General features: G+C 38.7%; 1 protein-coding gene across 2 annotated transcripts in view; it reads right to left on the bottom strand.

Annotated features, from left to right (window-relative positions):
- The window catches only part of map3k5 (mitogen-activated protein kinase kinase kinase 5), a 72,443-nt gene extending 65,680 nt beyond the window's left edge, over nt 1–6,763 (bottom strand). For both annotated transcript variants that reach the window (XM_053336788.1, XM_053336789.1), the window contains exon 1: nt 5,784–6,763. In XM_053336788.1, coding sequence (XP_053192763.1) covers nt 5,784–6,216 — 433 coding nt within the window. In that variant the 5' untranslated portion in view covers nt 6,217–6,763. The remainder of the gene's footprint in view (nt 1–5,783) is intronic.
- Nucleotides 6,764–13,261: the final 6,498 nt, after the last annotated feature.

Here is a 13,261-nt window from a genome sequence, read left to right as displayed (position 1 = left end):
AGGATTACATCTGTGTTCTGTTTGGGTCAACTGTTTAGGCTGCATGATTTCACTTAGAAAAGATTTGAAACTAAAGCCAAGCTGTTTTAGAACATTGCTATTTAAATCTAACATTTACTGGTACAAATAGAACCTCTTTTAGTAAACTCACAAAATGCTGTTTTCATACTGACAGCTTGTGCGGTGAAGGTCTGGTCACACCAGCAATATCTATTCATTTCAGTGGTTTCACCTCAATCTGTGGAGTCACTTGAGGGTGCGAATTCAATCTCTGTGAATTGCTCAGTCAAGTTCAACTTCAACATGTTGACCAATAAGTCTTTCTGACAGCGTGGACCTCTGGATGAAACAGTCAGCTAGAGTCTAACCAATGTTGCTAAATGAGTGGCTTTCTCTCTAGATTTGTCAGTTTTCAAAATCCCTTTAGCTGCTTTTGCAACTTGTTGAGCATATTTCCCCCTCTTAGAAAGGAGTCACCAATACTTCTCAGTAAAAGTTGCTATTTTTGTTACATAGCTTACAGTAGTGAGTTTGTTTTTCTTTAGCTTCCTTATATATGTGGTTATGTCATGATGTAACAGATATGCTAATTAGCACACAATGTCATCTAGCGACAACTTTTTCAGCAGGCTTTAGCTATTTTCAACTGATAATAGTTGGCAACACAGAGTCCAACATGAAACAAGCTATATAGCTTAAAATCTGTGTTGCTCCGTCTGCTGTTGATATATAAACTGGTGCACAAAGAAGAAAAGTTTACAGACAGTTATGAGATAGAAGTCAGTGGTACAAATACTGCACATTTTTATCCACTGTGATCAAGCTAGCACCAGTTAATGCAGCCGTTGACTGACAGTTAGCTAGCTACAACATAGAAACTTTCCCCCCCTTCTTCAATAATAATCTATCTAATGAAAATAATCTAAGTATAAAATGAATACATTTTGAATAGTTTTAAAACTACAATAAAACAATCTTTAAGAAAAATATATAAGGGCTGCACCTAAAGACTATTTTCATCATTGATTAATCTCATCATTAATGATTCATTTCTTGATTAATTAATTAGTTGTTTTGACCAAAGATACAAGCAAATATTGACACACAGGATTTTTCTTTCTTAAAAATGCCTCAAAACAATAATAATTTTGTTTAATAATTGGTAAATAATCGATTAATCAACTAATTGTTGCAGCTCTAAATTATTCAATTACCACAATACAAAATATTCTATGATATCAAGCATCTAAAATGTAAAGTTGTCCTTTTGATATCAGTGTTAACTGAACATTTTTGGATTTTGGACTTTGGTCAGACTGAGCTATTGATACCTTCAAGGGGCATTTTTCACCATTTTATGACACTTTATAGGCTTAACAATTGACTAATAACTAATAACTAATAATGATTTCATTCAACTGCTAAGAGCTTTCTTAGCAGTAGTACAGAGAAGAAATCACTGCTAACTTGAAGGCCACAGCAGACACTTACAGATATGAGCTATCTGTGAAAAAATGTGTTGATACAGCACTTCTTAATGTAGTGGCTACCATGCTTTAAAAAATCTTTCAGATTCACGTCAGAGCTCAAGAATGCTCTCCTCTCAGCTTTTCCAATATTACAGCGAATAGTCAAAAACACAAGTGGACTGCCTAAAAACAATTTGTGGTGTGTATCTATGTTGCTGGCAGAGTAGTAAGTGGTGGAGTTGAGCTCTCAGCACTAAACAAGAGGTAAGCAAACACTCAGGCTGCAGGAAAGCTGCTTTCAAAGTGCTCTGATTGTTTAGAAAAAAGCCCATTCTGCTCCCTTTAAATGACATAGTAAAACAGCACAATGATCAACTGGAGTGATAAAGCTCTGCACACCACAGCTATGACCTTACACCAAAACCCGCCAACACATGAAAAGTCTGTATGACACCTGTAAACACTAAATTCAGCTGCTGTAAAGTGAATTTTAAAAGGTTTGCAGCCCCTGTAGAAGCCATAAAAAATTACACGTACTGAGAGAAACTAATTTATTCATATATCTTAGCAACCATCTCATCACCGATTTCTTTTTCATATTTCAGCAGAAAAAAAGTCATTTTTTGGTTTAATGTGTAGTAGCATCAGAATGCCAATTTTGTTATCACTGCCTTAAGGAGTCTGACATTAAGTTCTTCTTGGCTGCTCAGGAGGACGGTTATTGTGACCTCACCGATCTCTGACGTCTTCCCACTGTTGTTTTGACTCAACACAGAAGCTGCATTAGTGTTGGCTAGGGGCCATTAGCTTTGTAATCATCATGTCAATCAAACTAACATGTCATTTTAAACCACCCATTACACCCTTTTTCTTCATCTGTGTACACCTCACTCTGAGCCAAGTAGTTGCCACTAGCATGAGAGGCTAAATGATTACATTTTTGTAAAACCTGTGTGGACACCTATGAAATATAAAAAAATGATTACTTTCATTATCAGTTAATGGTTATTGTCGACAAAATATCAGAAAAATGGTGGAAATATGCCAAAGACCTTCCCTTAAAGACATAAAAAGCTTCAAATCTTCACATTTGAGAAGCTGCAACACATTTTTGGCATTTTTCCTTTAAAAAAAGATGACAAAAACACATTAATTCAAAAGTTAATCTACAAATTGTTGCAACTTTAGAAGAAATGCTTCTAGTGCAAGTTGTTCCTTTGATTTAACTTGAATTAGTGGATTTACACCAGCCTTTCATCCACATTTGCACCACATTTCTTTGGAATATTTAAAAATGTACATTGCATGGATTTTGGGTTTGCCACCATTGTTTTTGTTCCACCCTATAAATTCTGTCACAGGATAAGAGTAACAACACATGCTTAGAAGCGGATGATGACTCAAAGATGTGGAACAAAACTTCTGAGGCAAAATAAGACTGGTCAACTTGTTGGCAACAATTTACATTTCTGACCAACGTTTCCTGTGTATCATGTCCTGAGGGCTCGACAGTCGGCGTCTGCCATTTCCCAGCCTGGCGTTCTCTTTGTCCACCAGTATCATGTGGGCGAGGACAGTCCGGGGGACAGTTATGAACAGCTTCTTCGTTGTATTTTAATCTCACAAAACCATCTTTCCAAAATAACAGGGACCCACACGCTGCCGCCGTCTGAGCTCTGAGCTCATTGTTTAAAGCTTTTTGTTGTCTGGCCTTCATCTCTAGTACACAGTTGTGCAGGAAGAGGATGGGGCAGTGTGTGTTTGAACAGATACAGCATGTTTCTAGGAAAAAATGCCTTTGACCTCCCATGTGAATTATGAGAAAATTCCACAGAAGCTGAGAGGAAGACCAATAATTGAAAAAAAAAAGACAGAGAACTTGATGTGTTTGTACAGCTAATAATGTAATGTTGTGATAAACAACAAGCCTGCTGCATGGTGAGCAGACTCTGCAGCTGTCTGGTTTCACCATTATCATGACCGCCTCTGATGGTTTGATGTGGGTAAAAACTAGCTCGCTCTGCTGCATTTGAATGTAGTCATATCAGCCTATTTTTAGATGAATTCAGCTCTAAAGAGTCTAGGGCTTTCATTATCGATTAATATACCAGCCGGTTGGTCAATAAAATATCAGAAAGTGGTGAAAAGTGTCGATCTTTGTTTCCCAAAGCCTAAAGTAGTGCTAAAACAGAACACCAAGTGAATTCTGGCCTTGCATTATTTTTGCATGACTTTAACCACAGAGTCACTTTGTGTTTATTCGCCCCAAGCAGCCAAAATATATTACTTTACATTACCTGTGAGCTAGCTAGCTGAGTCTGTAGGAGTCTGTCTGTGCGTTTGTGTTCAGTTCAGCCTCTGTATGAACTCACAACTCACCAGAGACACTGGTTCTTTCTGTTATTTCCCTCCACTCTCTCTCCTTCTCCCAAACTCCTCTCTCTATAACCTTTAAATACATTCATAAAGCTGCGATATGAGCAAGTTTTTCACTCAAGTTGAAACAAAACAAAATAATTAGCACCTGCCTGCATCTTTGCATTGACTTTGTGTGTAATTGCATTGTCTTCTTGTGTTTATTGATCATACTAATGTTTTGGTCCCTCTGGATCTTCATCAAGAGTATTTTAAACATCATCACCACCTCCCATAGAATATCACAGAATATAGCCTAAAGCTTAGTGTTTACAGTGATCTGTGCTATCACAATGCTATGGTGACATTAGAGCCAGTGGTAAATTATCAAAGAGCTGCACACATCGGTTCATCAGATCATGTAGCTGATATCTCCTGACAGCATCTGGGCTAATTTCCAAACAGGCATTATTCAGATAAACTGACTACACATTGGGAATCTAACTGGTTACATTCTCACCTGAAAAAATATTAAAACTTAAAATGACATATTAGAGATCCTATGGCGAAACCTACAGCAGCGTTCAGGCTCAAAATCTACACCATTGTTGGACATTTGTTTGGGGCGCTAAATGTCTTCCTCTAGAATGGTGAAGTCATCACCTGCAAAATTCTGCTTCTGATTGGCGAGCACTTGTTGCTTTAGTTGGTTGGGTTGGTTAGATTTAGGCATGAGGAGTGAGATGGGTTAGGGCTACAGTAAGAATATCAGGGTAAGCCAGAGGCAGAGTTAGGCCGGTCATGACTTCACCATTGTCCACCTGGTTAGCATGCTAACCTGGGCTACCTAGATACCATAGGGAAACCATAGTATTACTATAATGGCAATTGCAGTTATTTAAAAAAAATAAAGTTTTTAACTAAAATTCCATCCAAATCTTACATAGTGCGCCTTTAAATGTGTTGCTCTTTTGGACTATAATCATTTTTTGCTGTAGTATTATTTCTGCAATATCGGCTGAACAAATCCTGATACCAATAATCTCAGAGAAATGCAAACATCAGCTGCCTTTGGCTCCTCAGCACACTGGCCAGCTCAGTGTATTACAGCTGCTTTTTATTTGACCACAATCCCTGAAAAGTCTGCTTTCCAGAGAGTCTTACTTTCAGTGTTTATAACAAAACTGAACATTTCCATCAGGATTATGAGCCAACTACTACACATACAGTATGAAAACGAGGGGGAAAGTGCTTTCAGTCAGTCAGACGGTTCAACTTCGTTCCTCCGTTTGCAGATTCCAGTGGAAAGTCCAGCCTCATGGCTCAAACCATGACTCTCCGGCACAATACTGGAGGCGCACAATGGAAGGGGGAAAGTATGTGTGTGTGTGTGTGTGTGTGTGTGTGTGTGTGTGTGTGTGTGTGTGTGTGGGGGGGGTATAACAATCATCCCCACTTTTGTGGAGCAAATGATACAACCCAAGTGATGCCTATGGCTCGGTGAGTTCCAGCTTTTATAAACACAACTACAGTGTGGAAATAACAAGGCAGCAGTCTCAAGCCCTGACATGCAAAGCTGAGTGTTGTGTTCAGGGAGCCCAGAGCAACCTGTCCTGCAGGCAAATAGTTTCCAGGAATGAGGTGATGTAGCAAAGGCGTGAACTTTGACCCCTGCAGCTAATGTGGGACAGAGGTGCATTCCAGTGCTATTTGATCATGAAGTAATCTCACTTCAGGGGTGATTGCCTTGCACCAAACACTATTGATCTTATAACTTAATCATTCTAATGGAGAGCAAAGATTAAGTTAAATCCTATGCAATGCATTAAAGGATTGAATTATAACAGGTTGCATTTAGGATCAAGATTCTCAACAGGTTGCCATGTTAACATACTTTGGCATAATATTGATAACGTGCATTTAGTAAAGCTTTTAAAGGGCTTCTTTCACTTGACTCACCTGCGTTATAGAAGCTGTCCAGCACCATGGTCTCCCCAAAGTCCAGTTTCCCAAAGTTCACCGCCTCCAGCTTGCTGCCCACCGCATCACAGGCGTCCTTCAGGCACTGCAGCGCCATGCTCTCCACGTTATTCTGCAGGCTCACCTCGCAGTTCACCACATAAGCTACTGTCACCGGCCTGTTTTTGCATGACTTCCCCGTAGACAGCAAGCCACCCCCGTCCAATGAGCAGCTCACGGCGGTCGGGCTGAGACCCCCGCCTGCGAGCACCGAGTCCTGCCAGAAAGTCCCGGCTGCAGGAATACCAGAGGTGCCTCCACCTCCACAACCGCCGCCGCTGATGGTGGTGCTTTCACCGCCGAGGCTCTCTCTGGCGGGGCAAGCACCGATGCAAGGCACCTGTAAAGAGATTCCGTCCTGATCTTGACTCATCTTGTTTCAAGTGTCAGTCACTGTCTTTTAAAGTGTTGGTTGTGATGAGCGGCGTCTCCACCAGAACTCCATGGAGAGCCAGCGTTACGCGCGGCGGTTACCCATGGAGCCACAGCACAGGCACGACGTGCAACCTCGCTCGGCTTCAACACAGGTAAACAGTGCGTAACAGGCAGAGGTGCAGCTCCACATCATGCTGCATGCTCGCTGTCGATTTGCAAAGCTTAGGATAACCCCCCCGATAACACAGATGGACACCGCACGCTGTGGCCGAAGTCACGACACTATTCCGAGTGCAAAAAATCCACACGCAGGAGGAAAAGCTACCAAATGTGCACATTCCTTCTCAGCTCTCAGCAACACATCCACATACTTCCCAAAGTTGTGCAAGAGCGCCGGTGTCAGAGCAACAACGCCCGCAAGGAATCGGGGAGTGTCAGCGAGTCGAAGTTAAAGCGCAGTTAAAGGCTCGTTTCATGCGCCACAGTCTGACATCTGTCAAAAGAGAAAGTACAGTGATCACACAGCGAGACTGTTTTCATGTGCAAGTCTGAGACCCTGCCCAGTTTCCACTGTTATCTCCCACTCCAGACTCACGCACTGGGCGTAGAGGCAACAAAAGGCAGGCTGGTAAAAAGCTGGGCGGAGACACGATGACCGTATGTGGAGCTCCTATAAAAGGAGCAGTTCACTAAAAACAAGCCCCAAAACTAATTCAACCACATTTCATGCCACCACTTACAATACCTCCAATCTGTTCTACTATCCATTAGTACAAATTACTGAGAGTTAGGCGACAAATTGAAGAAAATGAAAGTAGGGAAACTTTAAAAGCGTCATATCTAAACATTCATTTTCATAATGAGTTTGTGTTGGGGGCAGTGAGCTGGAAGCATGTCATAATGTTGTAAACTAATTGCATTGCTCGGCCCATTAATCTTACGTGATCCAAATGGACTGAGTGAGTAAATTGGGAGTGAGATCATCGTTATTTGGCTGCAACATGCTTCTAGACAGTAAAAGTTTAGTTGTATAATTCTCTGTGACAAATGTTGCAGTTTACTTCTGATTTAATAAACACATACAAGAAGCTGTAGCCTTTTTTTTTTTTTTTTTTTTTTAAATTTTTTAATGAATTATTCACTTGTTGTACTCAAACAGCCTCTTTATTTCCCGTCATGATGAGGCCCCCTTCTGGTCAGATCTTCATATTACAGCTGCAGGAGGGGAAAACAAGAACATATGGATGCATAGAAGGGAAGAAACCAATTTAAATTCTTTGTTGGTGTCTTTATTTTAAACATATAGCACATAATGTGAAGTTTTGTTTGATACACACGCCTTTATCAGGCAGTTTCATAACACATTCACAGGGAGGGGCCATTTCTAATTTGTGTGCTAAATTCAGGTGAGACCAGTTCTACTAGGGGACTGTTATGTTTTTGCAAAGTTTCATTACTGGAAGTGGTCCATGGTATGAGGCAATAGCTGTAATTTGAAGAGATCTGCACTGTATCTGCAGCTGCGTGAGGGCAAAGAAAATCATTTTTAATTGGATCCTGTATGTTTTCAGTCCTGTTACACAAACCACATGGGAACCTGAAATAGAATATGATTCTTTCAGATGTCTGGAAAAAAACTCAGCGTGATCACAAATATTGCTTTGAACATAAATTTCCACTTTAGTCCAGTGAGGACTGACTAAGAGCTGCAGTTTTGTTTGATACCACAGGCACTTTTCTCTCATATACATGCAGGATTTGTGGAATGGTCCTGATGTGGAGCTAAAACAAACTTCAAATGTAAGACAATTATTATTACGAAGTATATGGATGATGAAGGCTTGTGTTAGCTGTTTTAGTTATATTTTATTGACACTGGGTGGGTATTTGGATTCTACATAGAATTGAGTCTCATATAAATTGTATATATGAATTTATGGTTTAGGTTTATTTCACGTTGTTGTTTGTTCACAATAAAAAAAAATAGCAAATAGACTAATAGTTTTCCCTGCTGCACCAGCCAGTGTGGCAACAGATTTCAGGTATCAGTTATAATTGTAATTGTGCCTTTTGCTTAAAATGTTGCTTTGGCTTCCTGGCTCAGGAGCCAGTGGGTGGATTGGAGAGTACATCAGGAAAGTACCTGCACCTGGGCAGTTTAGGCCTCAGTTTATTTAGGTGAATTCTTTGTTAATCTCTCTCTCTTCTCTTCCTCTCAGGCCTTCACCAGCCACATAGGTTAGTGCTTTGTTTGCACACATCACATACTTCACTCTTCAATATGTTGCATTCATTACTGACTCTGAGCTATTTTGTGACAGTTAATGACTTTAAATATCAATGTATGTTCCAAGATGCCAAACTGTAGTTCCAGTGGGTTTATTTTTTTACATTTTGAGACAGAAGAGGCTTGTGTGAACAACAGTGAAGGACCTGAGAGCAGAATTAAAATGTCTTTCCTTGTTTTAAAATCAGATTTAAATACTGTTATTTATATCACCCAATCACAAATGACATCCAGAACCACAACAAAGTCTAAAAACATCAGAAAAAAGCAGTATACATCTGATGATCCTGCTTTTTTAAGTGTAAAAAATATCAAAGAACTGGAAACTAATTTGAGAGTTCAACATGTTATATCCTGTTTAAAGTTTGAATGAAATCTCTAGCTTAAAAGATGAGTTCACACATTTTATGTGTTTTTTAAAACAACATATGAATAGAGTGTCCATATGAATATTGAAACAGGTTTTCCTTCCTGTAATCATTCCTTCTGTTCATATTGACTATTAAAAGATCCCCCTCAAATGTGCTTTCAGTAAACGGTGATGGAGGACTAAATCCACAGCATATCCACACAGTCATTCAAAAGTAGATGTGAAGCTGATATAAGGCTTCAGCAGTCTGAGTTAGTAAAATCAAGTGGATATCTGACACATTTACTGTCTTTTCAGCATCAAATTCCATCTTTGTGTTTCCCTGTTGAGCTGTGGTCAAGAGGGAAACACAAAGCTATAGTAACAAAAAGAGAAACTTTGGCACTTAAAAACTGTAACATTGAAACATAGAAGACTTGATTTAACTCATTTGGACGGCTGAAGCTTCATATTAGCTTCAGATCAACTTTTAAATATTTTTTTGCACAGAAGAAGGACTGTGGATTTTAGCCCCTATCACTTACATTGTAAGTGCATTATGAAGGGATCTTCTAATGGTCAGTATGAACAGGAGGAATGATTACAGCAAGAAAAACACATTTCATTGTCCATCTGGGCACCTGATCGTTGTTTAAGACTGACTTGAAAAATTGGGAACCCCCTCCTTAAAGATGTTTTTGAACTGTAAAAATTGGTGTAACACGGTTGAATAATGATTCCTCTCTCCTCCCCCGAAACCATAAAAGGTTGTTAATTATGAAGTAATTATTAAAGCCCAAAACTCCTTAGTAGCATGCTATATATAGAAGCTGCATATTTTAAATGGACATTTTTCTTAATACTGTTTCCACTGGGTGTCACTGACATTACATTTGATGTTGTAAGTCACACTTTTCTCTTTCGTTGCTTTAGTTGAATATTACAGTTAGTGGAACATTAACTGAGTTTGGCAAATATTTAGAGTGAAAGAGGGACAATGTCTCAGCTATAATGTCAAATTACATCATTTTAATAATGAATGATCAACAATGTAAACTAGTAACATTCCCAACAGCTCAGTTTCCATACCCTTGAGCAAGGCACTCACCTCTCTGCTGCTGTACTGGAGCTGCTCACTGGACACACACACACACACACACACACACACACACAAACATTTGATTCAGAGTAATTTTAATTTCAACTGAAAACATCAACTCTTTGACTGAAGTTTAAGAAAAAAATCCTCATACATTGATAGACACATACACAGCAGAGTGCATTTTCACTTGTCTGCCACTAGATGTCCCACTTTGACCACACATTCATCCATTCATTTTTCATTCAGCATCTTTCAGAGAAAATGCTGCCAAACCAAACACATCCACAGGGCTGTGTTATTCCACTGTCTTTAAACACATCTGGCTCTTCTTCATCATGTAGCTGTGGGCCAAGTACAGCTCACACCCAACTGTTTATGCATCACACTCACATCAAGAGGTGTGAACGCTGAGGTTAGATTACTGTAAGTGAAACGACAATGCATTGAATACAATAAACGCTTGACTCACTCATTTCTTTCTTTATTCTTGCTTTTTTTATCTCTGTTTCTCTCATTCATTCACATACACACACAAACCTCTGACACACTGATGGAAAAAGAAAGGCAACGCTTTCTGACAGATTGAGATTTTAACCTTTATCATATTCATAAAAAAACAAGATGGCAGAACAATAGGAAAACAAAAAAAGTAGGACAATAAAAAGAAAACACCATCTATAACCACTAACAGTCGTCTCGTCTCTTCCAGCTCGACACATCTGGCACGCAGAGCTGCTGAGCTGCTGATCCTCTGCATCCTGCGGACGAGCCTCAGAAAGTTTCTGCACACTGGCAGACAGGCAGAGATTCTCCTGATGCTGTGACTCAGAGATCCTCATATTTAAGGTATAACAGAATGACACGAATACCAACAAGTCTGGGTTTTATGATTTTCACAGTTTTGTCACGTCATTTGTTTTATTTAAATAAGCCAATATCACAAATCTGCCTCTGGGGGCTTCACAATATACAGCACACAACTGCCTCTATCCTTAAAGACCCTTGAATTATAATTGGTCATAATTACTTCAGGTGAAGAATGCAGAGCTTTTATTAAGTACACATATCAATACAATAATGTAAAGATATTCATTTACAAGTAAAAGTCCAGCATTCAAAATAGTATACAGCTAAAAGTATAAAAAGTAATCATGTAAATCTTTATGCTAAATGTTCCCTATCAACATTATGTTAGTATAGATTGTTGTAGGAGCTTATTTTAGATTCAGTTGCATAGTTTAATATATATATATATAAATCAATATTCTAATATGGTTTGTATGTAGCCTAAAATAGAAATCTATACAGTAACTTAAGTAAATAAAATTATAACTAAAAATTAAAACTAGTAGCTAACATCATTCTTTTGCTGCTCTCAAGTTTTGACATATGTAGTTTTGTCAGTTTTTATACCCTGGTTTTGATTAAATAATATATTTTTTAATATTATTTTTGGAATATTTTGGAGTGATAATTATAGCTGTCAGATACATGTAGTAAAGTAAAAGGTGTAATATTTGCCTCTGAGATATAGTGAGGTAATGTCCATGCTCTGTTGTCATGGAGACAGCTCAGGTGTCATAGTCGGGCCTCAGAACTGAACTTTGGTCACTTGCTCTCAATTTTCTCTCTCTCTCTTCTTTCTGTTTTTCTATCACAGTGAATATTGATTGACTCAATAAGCAACATTAAAACTTAAGGGAAAACTTTCTTATGTCATTGTTTATCACTCTACTACTAATCTTCATACAGACTGTGTTTGGTGTGATTTGGCCAGATTGTACGGACAGTATCGTCTCCATGGTAACAAAAGCAAACAACCCAGTGACTGTCATCACATTCTGATTCTTGGTGTTGCTATATTCTGATTGGTGCTTGGAAATATGTGACATCACCTGTTACACTATTTTCGATCTAGAGACACCTTTAGACTGAACAACTTGAGCAATTTTAAGATATAAGGATGAATTAAAGTAAAACATTATGACTCAAACTGTCATTTTAATTACAGTTTTAATATAAGAATGGACATTTTGAGTTCATTAATCTTTTTCTTATTTCTAAATAATTTGAGGTAACCGAGGTTGTAAAAAATGCATTTAATGCCTAATTAATTGTTTTTTCTGGCAACAGAACAAACTAAACATTGTTGCCTATTAGTTATTATGAATAACGTGTTAGAAACCAGTTTCCTATTTATATATCCAGTAGAGACAGAGCAAAACTGGAAATCATTGGAAGTTATTTGGAGTAATATGCACTTTCGTTTTAGTTCCATTTTGGTCTCCACCAACTCCTGAGAGAAATATTAGGCTCTTTAGCTGCTAAATGCTCAATTTTCACAAGCCTGTCACTAACTTTATCTGACATATGTTTCATGCTGGAAAAGTAGCCTAGTGCACCATGGGATTATTGATGAGAGTCAGCAATAATAGTAAAGTTGTGAGCTGTAAAAACAACATAATCCCAAAAAATATTAAAATGCTTCGTATAGCTGATCCCATTCACATTCACATCATCATTTGACAATTAATTCATGAAAACATTGATTAACAGCTTTAAAGAGCAGCCTCTGAACTCTGACCTTACTGCAGTGACGTAGAAGTGTACTGCAGGGTGTGTCAGTATGCTGTGACATCACTGGGTGCCATCAGAGGTGCAACACACTCGAAAAGTTCAAGCGCAGACGGCAGTGAAACTCACTTTTAAGCCTTGTATTAAGTCACTCTTTAATCATGAGCTGATTAGGCATTGTTCCAACTGGATGTGCACATAATGACTTTTCTTATAAATACCAAGCTGCTGTGCCAAATTGCATCGCTCAGCTTATGTTTTTTTCTTTTTTTCTTCCATCTGAATGTGTAAAACATCTGGTAAAGCATAAATACATACACTATACATCTTATAGTACAATTAGATACAAACAACCTACACAGTGGAGTCATGGGTCAAGTTACGAGTGTAGTTAACCATCAATAGTCAGTCAGTGCTGCACCCTGCAAATAAAGCTTTCGATTCTGCTCTGCCACAGACCATGAAATAGTCACTCAGCTCTGAAATGGAGAGAATCACTCACACAGGAGAAACAGCGAGAAGTTCAGTTAGTTCTGCCGTGCAGGTAGGAGATAGATACTTGGAGGCACAGACTTATTGCAGCCCACCATAGATATCTGCCAAAGTCTACACAAACATTAGAGGGAAACGGGGAAACAAAATTACAGAAATCTGCTAAGTTTGACAAATGGCAGAGCCCGCTTTGCCAGTAGCTATTAGCCTGTAATGATTAATAAGTGAGAAAATAATTG

Source organism: Scomber japonicus, chromosome 17 (genome assembly GCF_027409825.1).
Source record: "Scomber japonicus isolate fScoJap1 chromosome 17, fScoJap1.pri, whole genome shotgun sequence".
NCBI lineage: Eukaryota > Metazoa > Chordata > Actinopteri > Scombriformes > Scombridae > Scomber > Scomber japonicus.
This window is presented reverse-complemented; position numbering and strand designations above follow the sequence as displayed.